General features: G+C 43.3%; 1 protein-coding gene across 1 annotated transcript; it reads left to right on the top strand.

The window, feature by feature from the left end:
* The first annotated feature begins 1,211 nt into the window (after positions 1-1,211).
* On the top strand, positions 1,212-27,318 carry PORCN (porcupine O-acyltransferase). The gene is made up of 14 exons (XM_063294096.1): positions 1,212-1,279; positions 3,546-3,690; positions 5,863-6,055; positions 7,828-7,871; positions 10,141-10,322; positions 11,427-11,557; positions 14,638-14,763; positions 15,802-15,902; positions 17,266-17,342; positions 19,593-19,656; positions 21,698-21,783; positions 22,537-22,647; positions 24,428-26,853; positions 26,922-27,318. The coding sequence occupies exons 2-13, from the start codon at positions 3,555-3,557 to the stop codon at positions 24,527-24,529; spliced, it is 1,353 nt and encodes a 450-aa protein (XP_063150166.1). The 5' UTR covers positions 1,212-1,279; positions 3,546-3,554; the 3' UTR covers positions 24,530-26,853; positions 26,922-27,318.
* The last annotated feature ends 100 nt before the right edge of the window (positions 27,319-27,418 follow it).

Consider the following 27,418-nt stretch of genomic DNA (forward strand, 5'->3'; position numbering starts at 1 on the left):
TCTGCATACAAGTTGAATAGGTAGGGTGAGAGTATACAGCCCTGCCGTACTCCTTTCCCAATCTTAAACCAGTCTGTTGTTCCGTGGTCTGTTCTTACTGTTGCTACTTGGTCGTTATACAGATTCTTCAGGAGGCATACAAGATGACTTGGTATCCCCATACCACTAAGAACTTGCCACAATTTGTTATGGTCCACACAGTCAAAGGCTTTAGAATAGTCAATAAAACAGAAATAGATGTTTTTCTGAAACTCCCTGGCTTTTTCCATTATCCAGCGGATATTGGCAATTTGGTCTCTAGTTCCTCTGCCTTTTCTAAACCCAGCTTGTACATCTGGCAATTCTCGCTCCATGAACTGCTGAAGTCTACCTTGCAGGATCTTGAGCATTACCTTACTGGCATGTGAAATGAGTGCCACTGTTCGATAGTTTGAACATTCTTTAGTGTTTCCCTTTTTTGGTATGGGGATATAAGTTGATTTTTTCCAGTCTGATGGCCATTCTTGTGTTTTCCAAATTTGCTGGCATATAGCATGCATTACCTTGACAGCATCATCTTGCAAGATTTTGAACAGTTCAGCTGGGATGCCGTCGTCTCCTGTTGCCTTGTTATTAGCAATGCTTCTTAAGGCCCACTCAACCTCACTCTTCAGGATGTCTGGCTCTAGCTCACTGACCACACCGTCAAAGCTATCCCCGATATTGTTATCCTTCCTATACAGGTTTTCTGTATATTCTTGCCACCTTTTCTTGATCTCTTCTTCTTCTGTTAGGTCCTTGCCATCTTTGTTTTGGCAATATTCTGTAACACTCACTCTCCTTCTAGAGAAGGTTTTCAAAATAAAAAACTGGAAATAGCAGCTATTGTTGCTGGCCGCTCTCGCGGTTTCCTTTTCCACGGATTTTTGCGCATCGTGACCTTTATCACTGAAGCTTTTCCTGGGAGACAAAAGGAACTGCCGATTGCACGCAGGGGGGATTCGGAACATTCCTTTCTTCTCTCGCCCCGCCCTTTCCCATTGGCTGCCCTTTTGGGCCTACCCCCCCCATCTTTTCCATCCGATTGGCCGTTCAGCAGCTTTAACTATTCCTCTCCGGCCTTCTCATTGGTATTTCCAGTCGATCCACCTCCAACTTTAAACAGGAGAATCGCACCCCTTCCCCACCGCCTACCCCTCCTTCCTTTTTTCCAGCCGTTGTGGGGGCGGGGACAGAGAAGACCGGTACCCCCGCAGCCCCGGATTGCTGGGGAAAGAGTGGTGCAAATAGAGACGCATCGGTGAGTTAGCAATAACGCTGCGCCTGCCTCTTTAAGGCATGCCGCTGGAACAGCTGGCCTAAGAGGAGCTAGAGGGCCGGAGCTGGGGATGGATCCGAGGCATTAAGGCCAGTTCTGCGAGGGAAAATCAGAGCAAAGCTAAGCAAGGGGACGCCGAGTTTTGGTTTCCTGCAATGCAGCGTAAGGGACAGGCTCTCCAGATCTACGTCTCCGAATGGCGGGATTTCCCTTTTCTCTCTCTGGCATGGCGCGATCGCCGCTGTTTCCGTGGGATGCCCAGCATGAGCTCTTTCCCTTTTAAGAATAGCGCTGTTAGGAAAACGGGCTAGCATCCCGTGGGGTGCAGTGAGGAAGAGAAATTAGCTTTCGGGGGGGGGCGTTATTCCAGAAAGGAAACGAGAAGCGGCGGGGTCCTTGGCTCCGCAGGACGGCGCTCGCTAGATTTTCCTTTCGGATCCTTTTGTCTGAAGGCAGGTTCCCCTCCTCCACTCTGTGCTCCAGCGTTTCCTTCCTGTCTCCGTACCTGCCTGTTATGCCACTGACCAGCAAATCCGAAGGCATCTAAACGGTTCCCACTTGATGCTAAGCCATAACATGCTTTGATTGGTCTTGGCTTCCTGTACTGGGTGGCCCTGGATTACTATGGTGGACCAAATCATGGTGAAATAATCCGGTTTAGTGCAACATGCTGTTCCAGCCACCTCTTCCTCCCTATGCAGTGCTCCATCAGTTCATCAGCTGTGTATTACTACCAGCCATTTCTCTACCACTGTATGTAACCATGAATTTACCTAGTCTTCCATCAGCATCCTTCCATCTGTCTGAAGGCTTAGTGTTAATTCATTCTCAGAAAATTAAAGTAGAATAGAATTTATGCTATTATTGTGGGACTGGTAACTGGTCTTCAGTTAATGATGATGCTTTTTTCCCCCTGAAGGATCTGTTTTGGAATAAGATATGCTGTTATTTTTATTCCTAAATCTGGCCTACAAAATAGTCAATTAAGAATTACTTCCAGATAACAAGGTAGAGAAAGAATTTGTGTCAATGTAGAAGTTGTAGTTTGCTCGGCTGTACTGCAGAAACAATCACATTCTGTGGGTTTTAGCAGAATTTACTTCCAAACAGTAATGTTGGTGGGTTTATTTAGTAGATTTATACTTGTGTCTCTTCTTTCATAGAACTTGAGGCAGCAGGGATGGACTGTATTCCCACAATACGCTGAACTTACCAATCACATTTTAGTCCAGTACGTTCTATGATCTCAGCTTGCATTGTTAACGGTTCAGCATGTTTGGTGTACTCACAAAATGGGACTGATTGAACAAACCATAGTTAAGTTAATCATGAGAAGCACAATCCTGCTATAGTTATGTGGTTTCCATACTCATATCTGCTAAGCTACTTTATTTATTTTCTATCCTGCCTTTATTACTTTTATAAATAACTCAAGGCGGGGAACATACCTAATACTCCTTCCTCCTCCTCTTTTCCCCACAACAGCAACCCTGTGAGGTGGGTTGGGCTGAGAGAGAGTGACTGGCCCAAGGTCACCCAGCCGGCTTTCAGGCCTCAGGTGGGACTAGAACTCTCAGTCTCCTGCTTTCTAGCCCAGCACCTTAACCATTAGACCAAACTGGCTTTCAAACCAAGATAATGCTTAGATTGACTTTTCATGCTGCTATTTCAAGTTATAGTTCTAAAATCAAAGGGAAGTAATAGTGATAAAAGGGAACATTGGGTTACATTGTACCATTTGGGTGGCAGGTGTGTCTGTGAGATGATGGACATGGTTACATAGGGTCTATGTCAATGGCTACTGGACCTGTTGACTGGCTGACTTTGGCATGCCACAACTGGGCTCACACCATACACTGAACCACAAATGGCCTAGCCATGCTGTAGGCAGTAAGTTGTGTCAATCTAGCATGTGTGATTGGTTGATTTACAGTTCAGTGTGTTGTATGAGCCCAGAAAAGTGGGCTGTAAGGAAATTATGGTTAAATAAAACATGAATAAGTGCTGTATAAACACAACTAATATCTTTGTGTAAGCATGCCCTGGAACTACAATCTTTCTCCCGGTAGCGGGAAGTTCTTCCAACTAGAATAACCCCAGTTTAGGAGCAGGGCTGGGTGTAGCTTATGATTCCAAAGTTTACTGAATTCTTTGGGTTTGTATATGATTCAGAATACAGAAGAATCTTGCCTTGCCTCCAGAGCTAACCATATCAGCTTGCTCCACATCTCTTTCTTTCTTCTGCCAGGCTGGGGCCATGGCCACCTTTACCCGGGAAGAGTTCTACCAGCAGCTGTTGAGCAGTTGTGTGTTGCCGACTGCTCAGCAGGGTTTTGAGCAGGTTTGGACTCTGCTGCTCTTGTGTCTAGCTTGCCGTCTCCTATGGAGGTTAGGTAAGTAGAGGCTGAGTCTCCACACACGCAAGGTAAAATTAAATTAGCTAGTTTCCCGCTCAGTGATTGTTTGCAGACATTTCATTACCCAACTAGGTAGCATCATCAGTGTGAGTGAGTGTAGGGTTTGCTGCCAGTTTATATACAGTAGCTTGCCCTGCAAGCTTTGGTGGGAATGTGGTTTCCTCTTTGGTGGTTCCTTGATTAGGGTATTGTTTTCTGCCTGATTGTTTGTCTGGTGTTGATCCCCACTTATCTGAATGGTGGCTGCTAGAGGGGATGTAGTCTAGTCCTTCTGTTTCCTTCCTAGGTTTTTTTATTGTCTCTTTTGAATGGTATATAAATGTGGTTTATCTTGATGTGTCTATTGATGGCTGATTTACCTGAATGCCAAGCTTCCAGGAATTCCCTAGCCTTTTTGGATTTGACTTGATCTAAAATGCTTATTTTAATTAAGAGCCTTGTGTGGTGCAGAGTGGTAGGCGGCAGTAGTGCAACTAAACTCTAAATAAATAAACTCTAATTTTAGCTATTGTTTGGTAAGATAAACCACAGTTTGTCAGGTTCATACAGCACAACCAGCCATCGAAACTCCAGATTCTTCTTTGTAGCTATATTGCCAGGAAGAAATGGGAACATATGAGCATGGGGCTGCTATGGCTTGTTCTTGTAATACTGAACTATATTTTAGACTTAGAAACTTCTCTCTCTTAAGTTCACACACTTTACTTTTCTTTTAACTTATCTATGAATCCTGGTATTGTTTATGAATTAAACTCTGATTTGAACAAATCCTAGCTAAGACAAATCATAATTTAGTGTAAGCCTCATGTGGCACATAGTGGTAGGTGGCAGTATTGCAACCGAAACTCTTCCCACGACCTGAGTTCGATCCCAGCGGAAGCTGGATTCTCGGGTAGCCGGCTCAGATCGACTCAGCCTGCCATCCTTCCAAGGTCAGTATGATGAGGACCCAGCTTGCTGGGGAAGGTGACGACTGGGGAAGGCAATGGCAAACCACCCCGCTATAGTCTGCCAAGAAAATGTCGTGAAAATGGCCTCCCCCCAAAGGATCAGACATGACTCGGTGCTTGCACAGGGGACCTTTCACCTTTTCACAAAATGCTAATAGTTTTCCAGGAGTTTTTGTCATGTTTTCTGACTACTAGTTGGTGTTCGGCAATGCACCCTGCTAGTTTCTGCCTGCCAATCCTACATAGTGGCTTTTGCAGTCCTTGAACTGTGTGTTGTGGATGATATGAAGGAAATAATCCAGGCAAAAAATTACCATTTGCATTACTTCAGAAATGCCCCCAGAGAACTAGGGCAGTTGTCAAGTTTCAAGTTATTCCTGGTGTTCTTGTTCCCTCGGCCTGCCTTGCCTTCTGCTGCAAAGTTATGGTGGCTTTCTCACAATCCAGTGAGGCTGAAGAGGTTCTGGATAAGTTAGGGATAAGGGCAGAGAGTGAGTGGGGAAGGAGAAGCCATGGCCTCATTTGCTCAGCTTAAAGTCCACACTCTCAGGAGGGGTCTGCGCATCACAATAAGCTGTGATTTATTGAATAAGTTATAAATGGCTGGGTTTGCATAACACAGTAAGTGATAAACTGGGGTGGACAGCTTGTTTCCTCGCCCCCGCTGAAATCCCTCTGTCAGATTGTCTGATTTCCAGCTGAACTGTTTTTCCAGCCCCCCCCCCTTCCCAGCAGGAGTGGGAATGACAGCAAGAGGCTTCTAGGAGACAAAATACTTCCATTTCCATTTTCAGTTCCCCCAGTGATTTGAAGTGTGCTGCTTGAATGCTTTTTTTTTCAAGGTCTAAAGGATCATTTAAGGGTGAAAATGTAAATTGTTTGCCTCTCAAAGGCCACCACCACTCCTTTTTCACCCTTCCCAAAACAGCATAAAAAGAGAACAGTTTCCAGTGACAGCATTTTGCTATAATCAGAAGACCTCCTGTGGCCTCCAGCTGGTTGGAGAGCCTCCAACTCTGGAGAAGTTGCCCACCCCTGCCATAAGCTATGGTTTACAAACTACATTGGCTGAGATCGTATGGCATGCTAACACCTCCCCGCCCCCCACAATCCATATTATGGCTAATAGTGTGGGGTGAATCCAGCCATGGTGGGCTTCTCTTTCTCTCATCTAAGCTCCCTGCCTCTTCCTTTCCAGCTCTGCCATCCTATGCCAAACACCTGAGCACTGTTGCTAGCGGCTTCTACGCCCTCTACCACTTTTTCCAGCTGCAGATGGTATGGGTTGTGCTTCTCAGCCTCTTGTGCTACCTGGTTTTGTTCCTATGTCGCCACTCAACCCAACGTGGAGTTCTGCTCTCCATCACCATCCTCATCTATTTGCTCATGGGGTAAGTGAGGAATGTGGGAGGCTTACTCGAGAGGCTGCTACAGCGGTGAGTAATCCTATGGGGAAGGGCTTAGCAAATAGCATGTTGCCCCAACAGGAAGCCAAGTCAAGGAGGAGGACACCTTTCATAAGGGAGCACGAAAGTAAACAAGCAGGTGTATAGTATAGATCAACCTTCTGACCCTGGAGGAACCCTTGAAATATTTTTCAGGCCTCGGGGACCCCCTGCACAGTCAGACTCAAATATAGGCCAGAAGTTTCAAAATTATTCATTTCATGCGTAGGCCTGTATTACAGGCATTAACAATGTTCTTAGACTAAAAGTAAAGAATAAAGCTTACTCCCTAATGTGTAGTTGCCTGAATTGGAAATATTTTTTTAAATAAATCATGATCTCCCAGGGAAACTCTAGTGACCCCTCCCGGAACCCTAGCAGAGAAACCCTGTGATAGAAACATTAAGCATTGGAGGCTGGTTACAAGAATGCAGGTATTGCTGTGCTGTATTAATCCTGTTCCGGCCAGCCCTGTAACCATTGTCTGAAGCTTACCTAAAGCTTAGTTCAGGGGTGGAAGCCTCCCCAACCACCCAAGTTTGTCCCAATGAAAGTAAGTTGAAAAACCCTTAGGGTTTAACAACACATTTTAATTTTTTTTAATTCAAAATGAAGGGTCACATTTGCAAACTTAACCCATCCAAACCACAAAATGGTCTCAAATCAGTCCCCATAATGGTGATTTCCAGAGGTGGGGCAGAGTTGAATATGTTGCTTTTCAGATACTGTGTGTGTGTGTGTGTATACACACACACACACATACAGTATATTTAGGTTTATATTCCTTTGGCCAGGCTGATGAGAATTGTAGGTTAAGTTGCCTGTCCCTGTGCCAGCTATTGTCCTCCAGATGTGTTATCATTGGTTATGCTGTCTGGGAATTACAGAATTATAATTCAAAGTATCTGAAGACCGCTAAATTGGGGAAAGCGGGGCTAATCTAAATAAGAATTTTTTTTTAAAGGTGGCTGAGGCATACTAAGCTAAAACTCTTTGCTAATATCCATACATGAACTGCCATTTTAGCTCCTCCCAACTTTGCAAGCTGCATTTTAATCAAGGTTTGTGATTTAGTCTGTTTCCAAACCTGAAATGCCCAACATTTGCAAGTTTCCTGAAACCAGTATTCATGCGAAACGTTGTTGGTTGCAAGTCCTGATTTCTGGCTCTTTGGGGTTTGGATGGCAGAGTAAGCCACCAAGTTTGGTTAAAATGCAGCATGAAGTGGAGGGGGAGGGGTTAAGTATCAGTATAGGTGCCCTTGTTGATGAATGGTTTTGGCTTGTACTGTAGAAATAGAGCCAGGGAGAGGTTAAACCAAGGGGCCAAGAAATCAGACAAATTGCTGTGAAAGAATAGGAACAGAGAAATGCAGGAAGGAGGGCATCTGGGTCAACAATTGGAGACAAGTATGGACAAGAATGGATCACTGGATGATTCCATAAATGTTGGAGTGGAACAGTTACATCACTAGGAAGAGGAGCCAGAGAACAGGGAAAGCAAACTAACAAGATGTAGTAGCAGAATTCCTGGGGTCAGGTGCATCTCTAGCCACCCAGCCCTTTGACATGAATGTGCTCCTTTTTATTGGAAAGCCCAGCAAAAAGGGGATCTTGAAACTTGTCTGGACCCAAGAGAGGAGAAAGATAGCAAACAAAGGACTGATACACGGAGATAATGGTTATTTTTGTTTTCTGCTTCCCCCTCCCCCTTTATAGAGAGATGCATATGGTAGACACTGTGAGTTGGCACAAGATGAGAGGTAAGTGACAAGCCTCCTTCTGCACCTGTCTTCTGGTTTTAGTGTGACAAGATGTATCAGAAAATCTACGCATGGAAGAAAGTGCTTTCAGTTTCAGTTGCAAAGTCTTTCCAACAGCAGAAAGTGCTTCTGCTCAGCGTGCGTGGAGCATTCACTGCTTTGCTGCTAGCAGACAATAGAGACCTAAGGAGTTTGGATCCAGGATGCTTATGGCTAGGCTAAGCAATGGTTTCCTTAGCCATGTTTTGCTAAATAAACCCTGATTGGCTAGGTTCCTGTTACATGCTAAGCCAGTCAAAGAAACCATATTAAGCGGAGATATAACGAACAATGTACACCTAACAGTGGCATGGGCAGTTATGAGCACACCTTCATGCGCCCATGTTATTACACTGCTCTGTGAACTGCACTGGCTCCCAGTAGGCTTCCGGTGCTGGTTATCACCTAGAAAGTTCTTTGTGGCTTGGGTTATTTACAGGACTGCCTGTCTCCACTTGTTTCTGCTTGGTCCACTAGGTCCCATCAGTTACGCAGTGCCATCTGGTGGGCCTTTTCGTTTGTAATGCCTACCCTTTGGAACATCATACCCTCCAAGAGGTCCTCACCCTGTTGGTGTTTCATAAATCCTTGAAGATCTGGATGTTCCCCTAGGCATGGGGATTTTATTTAGTTTCTCTGACGTGACTGTGGTCATGTGGCTTGAGTTTGGCCTTGGGTGCCGCTGTGCTATTATTGTGTCTTGTTATATCTTGCTATCGTTTATTATGTTTCTTCTGGTGGTTTTAATCCTGTGTTTGCTGCTCAGAGTTGCAATTGCGAGATGAGCGGCTATATAAATTGATATAAATAAAGAGAATGGAGCCTACTGTGAAATGTCTCCCAGGGTTTCTGTGAAGAAGCTTGGCTCTCAAAAGTGAACAAGTTAAATAAAGAGGCTAAGCTAAGTGCCAGGACCACTAAGTCTCATCATCAGGACATAGGAAAAGCCCAGGTCCTGTGGTTGTGTCAAGCATGGGGGGTAGCTAAAAGAATCATACTGAGAAATTGGAAATGTGGTATTATTCCAGATGGCAAGGAATAGTTGTTGAAACATTGTGATCTATCTGTTTTGGAAAACGCAATATTTTCTACTAATCAAAGGATGCAGCAATATGTGTTACTATGGCAGAGATTTTGTGAGATTTCACACTAATATTCTGTACTGTTTGTATTATAGAAGTAATTGGTGACTATTGAGAAACATAAAATATAAGGTAGATTTTTTCTCTTTTTTGTTTTTTAGTTTGTTTAGAATTATCTCTTTTCAATGAGAGCCAGTTTGGTGTAGGGATTAAGGCACCAGGCTAGAAACTGGGAGGCTGTGAGTTCTAGTCCCACCTTAGGCACGAAGCCGGCTGGTGACCTTGGGCCAGTCATTCTCAGCCCTAGGAAGGAGGCAAGGGCAAACTACTTCTGAAAAACCTGCCAAGAAAACTGCAGGGACTTGTCCAGGCAATTGCCAAGAATCGGACATGATTGAACAGATTAAAAAAAATAATCTTTTCTATTTGTTAAAAAGTTTAAGGATTGTTTTGTTAACTGTGTATGCATTAAATAAATAAATAATTAAAAAGGAAAAAACCCCAGGCCAGATGCCCTTCCATTTCGTTTTTTCAATAATTATTTAACAGATAACTTAGGGGAGGTCTCAAGCAGGGCATTAAGTTGCCATCTTTCTCCTGGCATTTGTCTTAATCCTCTGCTATTCAAATTTACAGGGGAACTGTAAAAACATGTTGCGGTATTTCTTTTCCCTCTTTTTCTTTCTAAAGTGGCACAGATACTGGCCAGCCACAACCTCCAGATAGGCCCCCTTCTTCCTCCTCATGTTTCCTTTCCCTTTCCTGCCTTCTGTACCCATAGAGCAAATCTGCTGGTCCTTGGTGCATGGAACTTTTTAAGATACGCCTCTTAGCAAATTTTGCCTATTAGCAGTTACTATTTGCACTTCTGCAAATGTTGGCATTCTCCCATCCCTTTCCTGTTGTTTCTGAGGGATTCTGCTTTGGCTGTAATTCTATCAAGGCTTATAAACTGAGTTGCTATTAGAAGGAATGATACTTTTCCTATATATGGAGGTTCAATTCATAAATCTCCTTGGATTTGAGTATCTTTGCTGGACCAAAAAAAAATATGTGCCAGTAACCCTACTTTTAGACAGTTAATTCTTTGAGTTGCTTGTTAAGAATGTAAGCACTGACCCTCTCACATTTCTGTCTCCTCTCACTAGGTGCCCAGATGATTGTGGCAATGAAGGCTGTGTCATTGGGCTTTGATCTGGATCGGGGTGAGGTGCCAACCATCCCATCCCCAGTTGAGTTCATGGGGTATATCTACTTTGTTGGAACGGTTATATTTGGACCCTGGTTCCGCTTTCGCACCTATCTGCAGGCTGTGGAGAGCAGGAAAATAGTGAGTGTCCTCTAATGTCTTTTACTGGCAAAGCATGGCAGGCAAGATCTGGTTGGTAGGCAAGGAGTAGGCCACGTTTCAAGTTTGAAGATCCCTTAAAAATGACACCTTCAGTGGAACTTTGGATTTTTTCTCCAAGCTTCCTACAGTTGCAAGTGATCAAGCCACAGCAAAGTTCTTTAATTTTTCCACTCAGACTCATAGCCATAGCCAAGTTTGGTCCATGGAGAATGAAGGGCCTCTGTATTTTACAGAAATCATACTACCTTTATGTTTACATGAAAGCATTTTTAAATAACTATTATGAATTAGCTGATCATTTGTTTTCTTTCATTGGCCAGAATACAGGAAGCAGTCATATTTTTTACTGAGGGGTTAGATAGAATTCTGCCTACATATTTTAGCCTTTCTTACAGAGATGTAAGGGGGAGACATTTTTTTTTCCTAAAGTGGAATGTTGAGCAATATTCCAAACCTCCAAAGATACATTCATGAAGTATCCCTCTACAATGCAACCCACCCTCTACCAACTTGATGTCCCCCGTTCCGTTAAGACAGGATTGTGCCAACTTTGGGGGGAGGGATGAGGGATGTACTTGGCCTTTGAGTGACATGCTAAGGGCCCCATTCCAAAAAGCAGGTGGGCTGGGACAAAGAGGTAAGTAGGGACATGCCCAAAATTAAATGTAAGTGAACTTAATTAAAATGTAATTAAATCTTATTTACATATTTATTTATATGCGACCTCCACCACTAGAATAGCTCTAGGCAGTACTCAATTTTTATGTAATTTATATAAATAGTTTATATAATTTTGCAATTGTATTTAATTTTAACTCGAAAATGGTCCTCCCATGTGTTCAGTAATATCCCCCTTCTGCCAATGTTTAATTCTGGGAGGGATTTTATGAATCAGATCAAGGTTTTTGTATGTGTGTGTGGGTGTGGGGTTGCATGTACAACTGTGGGGCCTGCTTTACGGCTGATGGAGATGTGTGTGAATGAGGAAGACCTGTCCTGCCTTTCTGTTTGGATAGTGACTGGAATCCATGAAGAGGACGCTCCTAAAATAATGCTTGGTTTTGACTCTTTCTTTCCATATAGAGTTTCTCCTGGTTTCAGAAGGTCTGTCTGAGCTTCTTCCTCTGCCTTGTGTGCCTCATCATGTCCACTTGTGTGGCTCCCTATCTTTTCTCATACTTCATACCTCTCTACAGCTACAAGCTACTCAGGAAGTAAGTGCCTTGCTTTGAACTGATGCTCTAAGGCTCAAATTCCCATACATTCCCACAGCTGGAAATGAGTTTGTTAAGGAAACTTGCTGGCAGAGCTAAAGGAGTTTTCTAACACCAAACTGAGTAAAACTCAAGTAGAACTTTAGAAAAAAAATGAGAAATATAAAAATGAGTTTTTTAAAGCTCCTTGTTCTTTGCCTAAGTTAATGCCTCCATCAATCCTCTTCTGGCCATACCTCTGCATTTTTAGCTGTTGCAAGAAACATCTTGGGTTTAATACTTTTAAAAGGACTTTTAGTATTCCCTTGACTTATTTTTGGGTTTGCCTTATGATGCCATCAGCACCGGTAAAAGGAAGTAGAGTAGAATGAACTGTACAGCTATGCCCTTGAGACAAACTTCAGTTCATTTTAATGCAGATCAGTAGCCATACATGGCTAGTTTGGAGGCAATGACCCATTTTAATCCTAGTTTCAGTCTTTCACTCTAAAAAGTTCTGTTTGTGGTTATGCCAGTATGTTCTGAAAGACATCTGACTGTCAGAATGTTTTTAATAGGATGTCCATCACGGACTTGAAGATTTGCAATTAGACAGTTTGGGGTGGTGGTGTTGGGCTGATGTTGGGTCTCATGAAAAAAGAAAACAACAGATTGTTAGCTGTTTAATTTACCATTTCTCTTTACCATCAGGTAGAGATCCTTGCAGGATTTTATGTCTCAGAAGTAAAAAATGACTTGAGGGAAGCACCATTTATCACTGTTCTTCCTCAGGCAAAAAAATACATTAAGTTGGTTAGGACAGAGAAAATCTTTGTTTCCTGCTGAGGGTTCTTACACTAAACAGCTTAGATTGTACTTTTGTCATCACACTAAATATAGTTCTGTAGTAGAGGGCTGAGCATTTGTCTGTGTTAACCTTTAGACTGCAGCAAATCCACTTGGAATTTCCTACAATTGAATTGTAGGGCTTAGATTTTGTCTACGCCGATTGTGTGTTTCTAAACCACTTCTTGCTTATCTAGTCCTGAGAAAAAGAGGATAAGAACCATACCTTACTGAAGCTTGTAGTTCTGTTACCCAGTAGTTGTGTAATCCTACAGAGCATGGAGCAGAAAACCCAAGGAATACCAAAACATTTTAATGCAGGAGTAAGGAATCTGTGGCTGTTCAGAAGTGGCTGAACTTCAATTCCCATCAATGCCGGCCAGCAACAGGGAGAGATTCTGGAAGTTGTAGCTCACCCACCTCTGTAGGCCTCTAGTTTGGTGACTCCACATTTTGAATTTAACAGCTGAGAGGTCAAAAGAAGCTCAGCAGTTGCACCATCTTCCAACAGCACTGGGAGAAGTTGTGCATGCCATACTTTTCCCTCACATAGTTATCTTTCTCAGGAGGTGCTTTTTCAGAACAGGTATTTTAAAAACACAGTTCAGAATGTACAGTGACTTAATGAACTTTTTTCTCTCTTTCTACCAACTTCTACTTTAACTTCCTTTAATCCTTCCTCTCTCGTCCCTTGCTTTCTCTCATTGGGATCACATCCCTCATGACAGGAAGCGCAGAAGCAGGTAATATGGCTTAGGTGACAGCATTTGGGTTCTCGCTGTCCCAGTCAGACATCTCATTCACCATTCCTTACATCTACATGACTGTTGTCCACATCTCACTGCCAGACCATTTGTTCTGTTGCTTTATTGGGCACACTGTGATACGGGATTTCTTTCAAGCCTTCAGCCTCATGTCAGAGCTATTTGTGGCCCAGCAACTGTGGTCTTGTAGCTCATTGGCATCATTCCATTATGGCTCATGTCTGCAGAGGTCTCTAAATTTGCCTTGTGGCACGTATTGCTGCATTAGTACCTTCTGTGGTAGCTTTGTTCTATCAGCACGTATAGAATCCCCTTTTTAGGAGAGATGGGTGGTGATAGAAATTTGAAAAATGGATGGACGGACGGACGGATGGACAGACAGTTCTGCCTTATTACCTTGGAGTCATTCAGGGGCTCTATTAATCCGTTGCCAAGGTGTTATCTAAATTACACAACAGCCAGCTTTAACACTTCATCATGTTGGATAGTGGGGTGACAAAGATCTGAGCTACAATCAGTGGACACAAAAAATTACTCTTTTATTCTTAGTGTGCTACCACACTTCCTCTGACATTAGAGAAATTTGAAAGACATTCTTACTGAGAAGATGGCTGAAAAACAGATAACTCTTTAGCAGAAGAAAACTGCTGAGAAGTTGTTAGGCAAATTTTTGGAACAACCACTAGTTGTTAGAGAAGAAGAATGGCTATGAAAGGACAACAGGTTTCAGCAGCAAATAGATTCCTAGCTGGCTATAGGAAATGTTTGGAAGCTGTTATTTCAGCCAAAGGAGATATTACAAATTCTAAATGTGACTTTTGCACCTACCATGTTTGCTGTTTTCTTATTTTGTACCTGTAAACAATGTCATATAAATAGTAATTTTTTGCAGAAAGCCGTTATCTTTAACTTTGTTCCATGCAGAGGGTGTGCAGTTTCTGTTCACTTAGAGATTCATTGAAACATACAATTTGACCAGGGGTAACTAAACTTTTGCATGCAATTCTGCATGTTGAAGAACAGGCCTATTTATAGAACAGGGCTATATTTTTAGAGACCTATATGACTTATGACAAAAAGAGCATCAGCATGCAAATTTGTTCTAATGTTTCATGCTGTGTAGCCTATGAAGGGAAAATTGGGGGCCATAAAAGTTATGCTCAAATCCATCTGTTTTTCCTGTGAGATTGCATCATCCATTATTTCAAAATATTGGGGAGGGGGGGTACAACCAGAACCTTGCTTTACTTCCTTTCTAAATTCTGCACTTAGGCACATTAGCATACTGTAATTATGTGGAAGAGTCTACGCCGCATATTGATTTATTTCTTTATTTTCTGTTTGACTTCTCTCCTTTTCCTTCCTTTCTTGTGCATGCCAGAAGTACTTTGATGAGGTAAGTCTACATGGGGCTTTCAACTTCTTCTCTTGGAAAAGCGGGTGTGCAAATGTTTCACCTGTTTTTAAATGTTCGTCTCTGGTTACATGCAGGTGGCTCCGGGCTTATGAGAGTGCCAGCTCCTTCCATTTCAGCAATTTCTTTGTGGGCTTTCTGTCTGAGACTACAGCCACCTTGGCAGGATCAGGTTTTACGGAGGAAAAGGAGAATTTGAAATGGTGAGTGCTGTGGAAGAAGGTGCCTGGAATCCTTTGCTTAAAATCTTAAAATTCCCAAAGCCCAGTTGGGAACAAGCTAGGCAAATCGGAAACATATTATTAAAATATATGTGCCTAGCCTGGTCTCCTGGAGAAGTTTTTAATATGATATATTTTAGGGATGAAGTAACCCTCCCCTAACCCCTCCCCCCAGCATGGACACCAGCAAAACCTCACTAGAGTTGAAAGCCCAGTGAAATAAATTACAAATCTTCTAAGAGAATAGACGCAAATTTATCTGTTTCCTTTTGATCTTGCCAGCAACAGTGAAACTAACAGGAGCATCTGCTCCCACCAGCGTCATTACTCTCCAAGTTACTGAAGCTGCTGAAAAATCCTGCCATGTTAATTTAATTAGGAAAATCAGCCAGGGCAATGACTGGCAGTAAAAACTTAATTTTAAGAGAGAGAAGGAGGAAGTATTATAATAATATCAATAATATTGCCTGCTTAATTATAAAAATATTATTGTTCTTTAGTGCATATTTAATTAATTGTGAGTAATACATTATTTGTATTTCATAAATTGTAAATAAATTGAATATAAAGTTAACTGCAGTGTAGTGGGAGAAAGCACTGAATTGATCCTGGTGCCCTCACATAAGCATTGCCACTCAGTGGCTTCAGGAGACTGACCATAGTCCGTGACAGGAAAAAGGCTGCCCACCCCTATCTCTTACCTATTCTTCATGATCTTTGGGGGAGATCTCCATGGGGACCAGAAAGCTGGGTTCTTTCACTCCTATTTTTAAGACAAATGTCTTGTTGCTCCAGATTCTGTAGCATATGACTTTTTATACTGAACCCATTTTCCTGGGATAGCCATCTTCAGACAATTTCTGGAGTCCTGCTGAGGTAGAAAAGACCCCAGGGGCTTCAGGTCTTTCCAAACTTGCCAGCTGGATAGTTCTACACTTCTAGCTCAATGGATCCTGGATATCAGAGAGACCTTCCTTGCATCATGCCCCAAGTAATTGTTCATTCATTTCTCCTTTCCAGGGACCTGACAGTGTCTCGTCCTCTGAGGGTGGAGCTGCCCCGTTCTATGGTGGAGGTGGTAACCAGCTGGAACCTGCCCATGTCACAATGGCTAAACTCCTGTGAGAATGCTTAGATCTGTCTTCTCTTTAGAACACTCTGTGGAACACTTAAGGTGTTCTGGGTGTTGCTCTTGGCTTTAAATGCCTGTGCCTAAATCCCATCAATGACTCATCAAGAAGGGAGTCATATTTCCCTTGAAATTTCTGGCTCTTCTTTTATTTTTATTCCCCTTCCTATTACTAAGGGAAGGTTTCAGATCAGTCTTTTTCCAGTTGTTCCCCAGATATGTACCCATAACTGGTTGCATTGGCTGAGGGTGGTTGGAATATATCTAAAAAAACCAAGGTGGAGAAAAGCTAAGCTAGATGCTTACTATTCTTTATGTATCTTTCTGTGGGTACAGAGGTAGACTGGGGGTTGTTTTAACTTAGAAGTATAGACTTTCACATGCTTCTAAGTGAATTGCACTTAGATGGTTTATTCAGCCATGGTTAGGCCAGGATCATATACACTCTCTGCTATCACTATGGTTGAGTTCATAACATGTTAAGTCAAAATTAAACAAAGGACATTATATCTCAGTGCAATAGGTAAGCCCTGTCTTTGAGTGGTGACAATTTGGAGTTGTGAGTTATGGAACGGATAAAAAAAAATTATTTGTCTGACAGAAGATGGAAAATGGGCTGCGCTTGCTAGCCCTGCCCCTACTGATGCGTTGCGGTCATTGGATTTTGCCCCTCACTTACATGGTTTGAAGCTATGGGGCTGCCCTTTCTGGATGTCACATGTGATTTAGAATGACTTCTGGGAAGCCTGCTTCTGTAGGGCAGTGTCTCTGTTCCAGCATGTGGGGAACTGTGAAATTGCATGACATAGATACCCCCCCAACACACACACACACACACACACACACGCACATCCCTGGTTTTGTGATTCTAATCCCATAGCTGGTAAATAACAAACAGCCTAAAAGTAATAATTTTTGACAAATCCCAAATAATATTGCCTGTCCTGCTAATTTGTGTCAAGAGATGCAGGGCCTCCTGTTAAGTCTGATCTTTGATCAGCAACATCTTCAGGTCAGAGACAGGGAATAATTTTTACAAGGCATAATTAACCTTGAGGATTCATTACCATGAAATGTGATGGCCATCAGCATAGATGCTTTTAAACAGCTTGAACAAGGTCATGAAGGCCATGTCTACAAACTACTACTCCATGAAATAAAACTCTGAATTCAGAGGCAGTATTTTTTTATGAATACCTGATGGTTTGAGAGATAGCAATAGCTTCCAAAAAGATGCTGTCTAGTTCACTCTCATATAGGAGCTGGATATATAATTTCTTGGTTGGAATGGTGGCCAGGGGTTTTTGGAGAGAGCAAGAAAAACTACTCAGCTGACCAATTCCATCTGTTTTCAGATGTCTTTAAGAACTCCCTGAAATTGGGGACCTTCTCAGCAATCATTGTAACCTACGCAGCCAGTGCCCTCTTACATGTAAGTATCCCTATATAAACCCACCCCCAGATTCCATCTTTGCATCTTTTGTGGCATGAACAAATTTTTAAACTCAACTTCTGAGTGACACTCTTTAAATGCTGCCAAATTAGTACTGTGAAGAGATCTCAGTGCAGCATGTATATAATGACCTACAAATTCTGCCGATGATGGAGGTCCCTGTTTTATTGATTTATTTAATTAAATTTGTTCTATTTACTCATCCCATCTCCCCATATGTGCAGTAAGAGTAGGGTCAGGTGATATTTAGGTGAGATGGAGCAAGATAGAATGATTGGAAATATACAAATCCCTTTTTAAAGTAAAGGCCACTATTTTCTTCTTTTACTCCCTCTGGAATTTTTAACCAAATTCTTTCCTTAAAGGCAAATTCTTTCCTTCTAGCTTAGACTTCACCCCATTTGTACATGCCAACTATGTGAAGGTTGGATTTCTGGGAGCTTCTGGGTACAGCAGATTTATTTCTTCAGAGGAACAATAGTGTACATCCACTAAAATTTCCTCACTGCCTCACAACTGCAAGAGGAGGTTTCTGTAGACCATCTCCTCAGTGCTCTGGCCCAGCTCACTGTAGTGGGTCTTAACCTTTCCTCAGACCATATTGCTTTGCACTGGGCTCTTGGTATCAATGGGGCAGATGGGCGGTGATACAAATTTAAATAAATAAAATAAATAAATCAGCATGGACTTCACCTTTAATCTCCCAGGACCTCCTCTTCCTGCCTGTTTCTTCTTTCTCTAAATCTGCTGAGTAAATCTCCTGGTGATCTATTCCTTGAAGTGCCCTCAGATGCTGGTCCCTATATTCAGTTTTCTCACCAAACCCAACTCCATGCTGATCAGTGGCACCACCTTGGATTCAGCTATTTAACTGGTTCTGAGCACGGCTATTCAAGTTGACCGAGATGCCATTGTCCATATAGCCTTGCTTTTCTGAAACATCTTCTCCTTGGCTGCCATTTTGGATGTCTGTAAACCGCACTGTGTAATCTGTGTTTCCAGAGTTTATAAAGTCTGGCTTCTAGACATCCAGATGGTTACTGTTTTGGATTCACAAAACTGCTGGCATTATCTGCTGACATTACAGCCAGTTTGGTCTAGTGGTTAAGGTGCTGGGCTAGAAACCAGGAGACTGAGAGTTCTAGTCCCACCTGAGGCACGAAAGCTGGCTGGGTGACCTTGGGCCAGTCACCCTCTCTTAGCCCAACTCACCTTGCAGGGTGGTTGCTGTGGGGAAAATAGGAGGAGGAAGGAGTATTAGGTGTGTTCCCCTCCTGGAGTTATTTATAAAAATAATAAAGACAGGATAAAAAATCTAAAAAAATATTAAGGTTTATACTTACACATAATAAGGGTATAGCATGGTAATGCACATGTATTCATTAACAGAGATAATGTGTTGTGAAAATAGCCAAAGATTTACTGCCTGGGAACAGATTCCTGTCACTAGCAGACTTAGTGAGATAGGACTGTTTTGGTTTTTTTTGTGGGGGGGGGTGATGTGGGGGAGCCAGAAGTCTGGCTCTACATACTGTAGATGTGAATTGCTTTCATTCATAATGATTCCTATTCAGTTCTGCGCAGTGAAGTAAAACTTCCTGTGATTAGCAAGAATTGGTAGGGTGGGGGATGCTCATTAGGAAAATTATGGCCTTCCCTTGCATTTTAAAGCTTCTTCAAGGGGAAACTCCTAGAGAAACACTGCCGAGGTTGTTTGGAAACTAGACCTAAACTAGTCCTGCCCACTATAAATGAGGAGCTCTCTGTATGGATTATGTTTAGCGGGTCTGCTTTATTTATTGGTGCTTTGATTTATTTAAAAGCATTTTTGTCCCACCTCTCTGACACCACATTGGGTGCTCAGAGCGGCTCTGGTTGCCTTTGCATCTTTTTGTATCATTTATTGATCAGCCAAATGGAGAACAAAAACAATAAACCAAAGGGATGGCAAATTGTAACAAGCCGAAGGAGCAAAATAGGCTATTGCTTGTATTAGTCTGGCTGGCCTTAACCTGTATTTCCATCCCCTGTTTTTCCTGGCTATTTCCTCTTGGGGAGACCTGCTCGTACATGAAGAGTTGCTGCCACGTTTCCATGGGGCATCCTTGGAAAGCAGTACATTTAGGAACAGTCTGCTTGGTGGCTGTTCTGTGCACTCTACCTTTAAAGGTGGCCTGGTGCAAAGGGGGTTAGATGTGGCTGTCTTAACTATATATCCATTTCTTCCAGGGGCTGAGCTTCCATTTGGCTGCTGTGCTATTGTCACTCGGCTTCATCACTTACATTGAACATGGTGAGTAATTCACAGGTCCCTCTCTCCTGCTGAGATGTTCTGGTTCCCTTCCCTTCCTTTCCCTTCCCTTCCCTTCCCTATATTCTGATTTCTCAGCCAAAGCAAGTCAAATAAAATACCATTTTATGTATTCTATTGCTGCTTTTATTATAAATAATAAAAGCCACAATAAAATATATAATAAATAAGAATTAAGATAGCATCCAATGAAACATACTCCTTAAAAAGATGGAGAAAAGCATTCTTCCAATATTCATACTAGGAAGGTACCAATCAAAGTGAATATTTGTAGCTCAGGGTTGAACTGTGGAGTCCTTGGTGCTCTCTCAGCTTTGTTGTTTTCTTGCAGACGTTTCATTGCCAGACTAGGCAACGTCTTCAGTGCGAAGAGGGAGTGGGCCTTGCTCTCTGTTTATATACTGTGGTTTGTCCAGCTTGTGTCGGTGGAGGTGTTGTTCTCTTCTTCAAAAAGTGCCTCACCACCCAACCCACTACAACCCAACCAATAGAAGCTATGAAAAGGATAACACTACCATACATCAGAAATATCTCAGAAACCACCAACAGACTGTTACAACCACACGGCGTCACCGTAGCACATAAACCAACTAAAACTCTTCAAAACATCCTAAGTAACCCAAAAGACCCAGTAGCCCAAGAAGAAAAATCAGGAGTCATCTACAACATACAGTGTAAGGACTGTAGCAGCCACTATGTAGGACAGACAGGCAGAAGACTAGCAGAGCGCATCCACGAACACCAACTGGCAGTCAGAAGACACAATGAGAACTCCTTAATCTCACAACACATGGACAGACTCAACCACAGTTTCAGCTGGGAAACTGTAAGCATCCTAGACCAAGCCAAATCCAAAAAAGGCTATGGAATTCCTGGAAGTCTGGCACTCAAGTCAGCCATCAACAGGCACATAGAGGTAAACAACATTTACATACCATTCAAAAGAGACAAGAGAAAAGCCAAAAGACCAGAACACCTCCTCGCCAACAATCAACACCCAGATAAGCAAAGATTAACACCAGGATTAACACCAGAGGAACAATCAAGCAGCACAATATACCCTTAACTCAGTCAATCAACCAAGCAGCAAACAACAGCCCAATCAAGGAACTCCCAAGAAGAGAACAACAACAACACAAGCTGGACAAACCACAGTATACAAACAGAGAGCAAGGCCCATTCCCTCTTCACACTGAAGATGTTGCCTAGTCTGGCAATGAAATGTCTGCAAGAAAACAACAAGGCTCAGAGAGCACCAAGGACTCCATACTAGGAAGGCTTGTGACAATAAGTCAGTTTTCAACCAGGACCTAAAAGGTGTGATGATAATGCCCCACTCCTCCCCTTCCATGCAATTTCAGTGGGAAGAACATTCCAGAGTTTGGACACCACCACCACAAAAACCTCTGTGAGTAGTTACCAGATGGCGTGTAGCACCTTTTGGTGTCTGTAGCAGGACCTCCCACTGTCATCAGATTTTTATCCCATCTTTCTCATACACACACGAGTATATATAAATATAAATAATGCAAGGCAACGAACCTAATACCCCTGCCTCTTATTTCCCCACAACAACAACCCTGTGAGGAGGGTTGGGCTGAGAGAGAGGAACTGGCCCAAGGTCACCCAGCCGGCTTTCATGCCTGAGGGAGGCCTAGAACTCACCATCTCCTGGTTTCTGGGCCAGCACCTTCACCACTACACCATACTGGCTCACTGACCAACCGGATCTATAGCTAATTATCCTGAAATGACATAATGACAAATGTCATTTTGCAGTTCTGTGTACAATCTGTGGCCAACCTTGGGTTTCTGCATTTTTCCCTCCTCCATTTGGGAGGGAAAGGATATTCAAAGTTTCGGTCGCAGCAGGTAACAGGTCGGAATGCTGCACTGAATCCTAATGTAGGAAAGTTGTTTGACGCAAACATTCCTCAGTTAAACAAACCAAGATATCAGAGCCAAATCTTGAACAGCTTTGAGCACAACTTTGCTTGCCTTATCCATGCTGGTTTCCGTCTAGTTCTCAGAAAGCGGTTGTCCATCATCTTTGATGCCTGTATACTCTCCAAGAAGTGTCAGCCAGGATGCTCACATTGCCACAGCACGGTAAGTGTGCTTAAAACCCAAGGGAGCAAAGCCCCCCTTGTTTACTCCCAGAGCAGTGTTCTAGCATGAGGTTGGCATCTTAGGGGTTGTAGGGCTGCATATGGCACTTGGCTTCGTTTTACAACCATCTCAGGCTGCTGTTGCACGTTCTCTCTCCTTCCAATACAGCAGAGAGGAAAAGCAGAGCTTCTGTCCTAATAGTCAGGAACCACGCTGAGACAAGGAATAGGCCTCTAGTGTTTTATTACTGCTACATTAGACAGAAAATCCTAACAAACTGAAGAAGCGTGGGAAAAACCCAGACAGATGAACCCCAAAGGTTGAGGCGGGTCTGATCTGTGTCTCTTTGAATGGCTGCTTAACTCCTTAGTACTACGCATGCGTTTTCCCCCTGGATAGGGGCCCCCTCCTGCTCACCATCAGTGTTCATGACAGCTTCAGTGAAAGGGTAAGTATTCCCACCCACTTTTGACTCTGGCCCGGTCTGCTCCCTGCTTCAGCCCCGTCCCCCACAGCCTCCTACCGATGGTGCCACAGTTTGCCTTCTGCATCCTCGGGGTCTAGCAAGTGTACTCAGCCTTCCTGGCCCTGAAATCCCTTTTAACTCTTGGGTCTGGAGACCATACGCCTGATGCAGCTTGTTGCTTTTTACTATGAAGCTTCCTGACTAGGCTGTTTGTGTGTGCGTGGCGGGGCAGGAGTCCTGCTTGTGCACAGCTGGGCTGAACTCTGATGCTTCTTCTGCTACCACAGGGTCTCTGGGTTCGCCTCCTCAACCTGCTGTTTGGGGCTCTTGCTGTCTTCCACTTGGCCTACTTAGGGTCATTATTTGACATGGACGCAGATGACTCCGTGGAAGAACAGGTAAGGTATCCAGAACGGGAGTGAGTGGCAGAATAGAAGCTTTATGTGATACTTGTGCTGGCCATCTTATTAGGAGCAGTCCTAAAAAAAAAGTACAGATAGTCCTTGTTTAATGACTGCCTCATACAGCAGTATGGGGATGAAAAAGTAACACTGTGACCAATCCTCACATTATTACCTTGGCAGGTCTGCAAAGCAAAGGAAAGCTGAAGTAAGATTTTAAGAACAGTTGTGGTTTCACTTAGTGACTGCTTTGCCTAACGATTGAGTTGCCGGTCCCAATTATGTTCACTAAGCGGGGACTACCTGTGTTATCTGAGAAACCCCCCACTCCTTTATTTTAACCTAACTGTCCCTGATATACTAATTTTTGGATGTGCTACACAATAGCTAATCTCATCTCCTATCTGCATGAGGATGGCAGCAGATTGAGGGACTGTCCACCAGGGCTTAATGAAACACATCTTTCCCTGCAAATTCAGAGGAAGACAGAATCGCTTCTGATCTGCCTTTCTCATGATGCCTGAAGCCAAATCAAAGTGAAGGTAAAGCAGACGGTGACAGTACTGAATAATGGTGGGGATTATCAGCATCATCCAGACCACAGACAGGTATAGGTAGTCCTCACTTTCCAATGGGAAAATTGGGACTGGGAACTCCGTCGCTAATTGACACAGTTGAAAGGCGCAATGTCATATGACCACACCGACTTACAATGGCAGTTCCAGCAGTCCCAGTTGCTGTCATTAGGTGAATCCTGCGTGGTCACAGTGTTCTGTGGTCACATGGTTGCCATTTGCAACCTCCTGCTGGCTTCCCCATTGGCTTTGCTTGTTAGAAGCCGGCAGCGAAGGTCGCAAATGGCAATCATGTGACTGCAGGATGCTGCGACATCATAATTGCAAGCTGGTCACCAAGCACCCGAATCACAATCATGTGACTGCAGGGACACTGCGTTGGCCGCAAGTATGAGGACCCATCATAAGTCCCCCTCTTTCAGTACTGTCGTAACTTAAAATGGTCGTTGAACGAGTGGTCATTCAATGAGGACTAGCTGTAATTAAAAAGAAGGGGGAGGAAATGGAGTACTTTTGTGAAGTCTTCTGTTGCCACCAGGCCACCTGTTTGAGTTAAAAATGTTTGTTTTAGAGCATTGTTTGTGCTCCACACTGGAGGACAAATTACAGCCACTTGGGCTGAGTGTTGCTCCCTTTCTGTAGTGGTTCACACATAAAACAAGCAAGCAAACTGGATAGCTTGTTTCCCTCCGATGTCCCATCTGTATGAACAATTATCTTTTTCATTCCCAATGCTTAATGCTCAGTTTTCTTTTACACACTTAGACTATTCCCTCTTAATGCTTTCTCCTTTTACTTTTAAACTGCCCACTCTTTAGCCAAGAACAATGCTTGTGACTCAGATGCAGTGGCAGAAAAAGGAAATCCCACAGCACAATCATGGGAATAGGGGAAAATCTCATTGAGAAAGGCTCAGCCTTTCTGAACTTCAGTGTGTTGGATTTCAGTGCCCATCACCCCCAGCTACATCTGGAAACTACCAGGTTGACGACCAATTTAGGGGAGCTTGCCCATGACAAAATAATAGGCCTGCTTATTGGCTGGCTGGGGAATTCTGGGAGTTGAAGTCCACATAGCATAAAGTTGCTGAAGTTGAGAAACACTGACCTAAACACTTCCCTGCCTGAATGAAATCCTTTCCACCATCAAGAGTTGCCTGTACCAGGATCTGACTTGGCCTGATGTGCTGCTTTTCTTTCCAGGGCTATGGCATGTCTTATACCATCCACAAATGGTCTGAACTGAGCTGGGCCAGCCACTGGCTGACCTTTGGGTGCTGGGTCTTCTACCGTCTCATCAGCTGAAGCAGGGCCTTCATGTGGATGGAGCAGGGAATGGGTAGAGAGGCAGAACTGAGGGCCTCCTCACCTTCAAGAACGTTGGATGCCTACCATCAACTTGACTGCCCTGGACACTGACTGATTCCTTTTTTCTCTGGGATGCTGATGGAGGGAAGGGGCTCTCCAGCAGTTCGGTTGTGCCCCATACTGAGGGCATATCCTGATCCACTTTGCCCTGAGTGGGGAGGAATATGCATCCCATGTGGAAAAGTCTGATACCTATAAAAATCTCCTCTTCCTTTTCCCACATGGTCTGGACTATAACACCTATAATACTCTTCCATTGGCTGCCTGGGGCTTGTGGGAGTTATTATCCAGAGGGCACCAGATTCGCAGTTCAGATCTTGTACAGTAACAAAACCTCTGTCCCTTGCTCTCTGAGAAAAATCTGGCTCCTGCCAGGTCCTTTTTGACCCTCCTTCTAGTGGCCATTTGAAGAAACTGCACCAGCTTTTCTCTCCCCTCTGAATTATTTTTATCAACTCACTGACCGCATGTTTTGCCTCTTTCTCCTCTCTTGTGGCTGCAGGTGGGAGCTGCACTCCCTGTTCCCGAGGTACCCCTTATGGGATTCTGTCTTTACTGTCAAGTCTGATGACTAGCCAACAGGAATCATGATTCTTTAAACTGCATTGAAGATACAGTTGATTGTCTTTAACAGTAGGGCAGTTTGTGTAGATGTAGCTTTCTCTGTTTGCTTCTAAAGCCCTTGGATTTTTCGGACAATCATGGCGGAAGTGTTGTTGAGGGCTAGAAAGGATGGGAAAGGGTGCAAGCAATCCTCTAACTAGGCACAATCCTCAAGAGGATCTGAACCTTCTGAAATTTTCTCCATCAGAATCTATGGAATTCCTGTTCATTCCAGTTCTTTTTCACTATTGTATGATATGGACCAGAAGCTGATGGCATTTTCTTAATCAGAGCATAGCTGCTCAGGATATTTAATTCAGTGCCAAATTCTGCACAGAAGCTTAAACTATACCAGTTGTAGCATACAACTGTTTTGGATTTATTAATCTGGAATAATCCTTGTTCCATGGTTCCATGCGCATATCGTGGAAAAAGCTCCCACTAGGTGTTAAAAAAAAGAGGAAGGCAGGGAGAGGAGAACTGTTGTGCCTTCTTGCCATATGTTACCCTCCCTTCTCTGTGAATAGATCAAAAGATTATTTGAGTGGCTTGGGGGGTCCCCCGATCTCTGTTATGCAGTTACAGGCTAAGGATTGCATTGTTTGCTCTTTCACACACCAATAAGCCCATGGCAGGATCTGTCCTGAAATGCATATGAGCTGTTTAGGTGGTACACTTCCTGTTAGAAATACCACCCCATCATTGCAGCAAAACATTAGTCTTTAACCTGCTTTTGTCAATAGGAGGCAAGGTCAAGACTGGGAACAACAGGATCAGAACACTCAACATGGACAGTGCCTAATAATGGGAAGTTGGAACAATCCTCTAACTTGCTTCTCCTGGAAAGCTTAAATGCAGACAAGCCTTTAATGCGGTACTGTGGAATTTAGTTGTCCCAGTCTGCAGGCGCAGCAGAAAGAGGAGGTAGAAGGCCCTGGACCATTCCAGGGGTGAGGAAAGTTGTCCTTTTTGAAAATGCTGCTTTTTAAAAAAAAGATGCACATACTTTTTAAAACCTTCTATTTAAACAGAAATGAGCCCAGCAGGATATAAGCTGTGCTTTTAAAGTGGTGGGGTATGCGTCATCGAATGCAACCTGGAGCAGTGCAGTTTCTTCTTCTACCTCAGGCATCTAGAAAGCAGATCTAGCCTGCAGAACAAGCTAGTGGAGACAGGTTTCTTGTGCTGCGTGATTTCAGATGGCATAGGAGGGTTGATGCTGACTGGCCAAATGAATTCAGTTCATGAGAAGACATGCTACAGTAGGCACCACGTGGAGTTTTCTCCAGTTTAAAAAATGATTATTGAGTTTTTAAAAGTTTGGAGAGCCATGTTCTGGAGGTCTTGTAGGGTCACCAGCAGAATCAGGACAGGTGAGACACACACAGGGCATCTGACTCATTATTGGGTAACAATATATGTTCCTGGCATGCTAAAAGTAAACAATTTCAAGAAAAGCTGACTATCACTCACATGCTAGTTTATTATGTGCACTGCAATTTTTAAAAGGGGTGGTGAAAAAATTGATCCATATACCAACTACAAATGGAAGTATTAGTTTTTTCCCCCTATGCAGATGTCCCCCAGAAGTGCTGGACTAAAGGACTCCTCCCACAACATCAATTCGTTGGCCGAAATGCAACGCAACAATAAGGAAAGTTGCATTGTGGGCTGGGGTTTGACCACCTTGCTGCTGCTTCTCCTGGCCTCTGTAAGGGCATAGCAGATGGAATTTGCAACCAGATGCAAAAGAAAAGGTCAAAGAGGACATTTCAGCAGATGATGCTTGCTTTGTGTGACATTAAGTATTGTTACGTGTTGAGCCTCTCTCTTCCACCCAGCTGTTAAAAGCCCTGGATCCAGATTCCTTCTAGCATTTGTTTATCTGCTAATTTTCCTTTGGTTTTAGGGGAATTGAGACCTTGCTGGAATATAATCTAGCACTATTCCAAGCCTCCTTAGGGACTCAAGTATGACACTGTTAATCCCAGGATATCTCTTCTGCCCCTTGCCTTGGTGAGGTAGAAGATTCCATGTACCATATGTGGACTATAAAAAAAAATGGGTGTTCTTTCTAAAATGCCTTTGATTTGTTTATAAAATAAATATTCAGTGGAAACACATGGATAGTTTTCGGATGCCTTACATGTTTTGCTCTTATGGATTTGTGTGATATTTTCCTTTTGAGGAGAAGGGTTGGAATGGAGAGTGGACATTATAGAA

The sequence above is a fragment of the Candoia aspera genome, chromosome 2 (assembly GCF_035149785.1).
Source record: "Candoia aspera isolate rCanAsp1 chromosome 2, rCanAsp1.hap2, whole genome shotgun sequence".
In the NCBI taxonomy this organism is placed as follows: Eukaryota; Metazoa; Chordata; class Lepidosauria; order Squamata; family Boidae; genus Candoia; species Candoia aspera.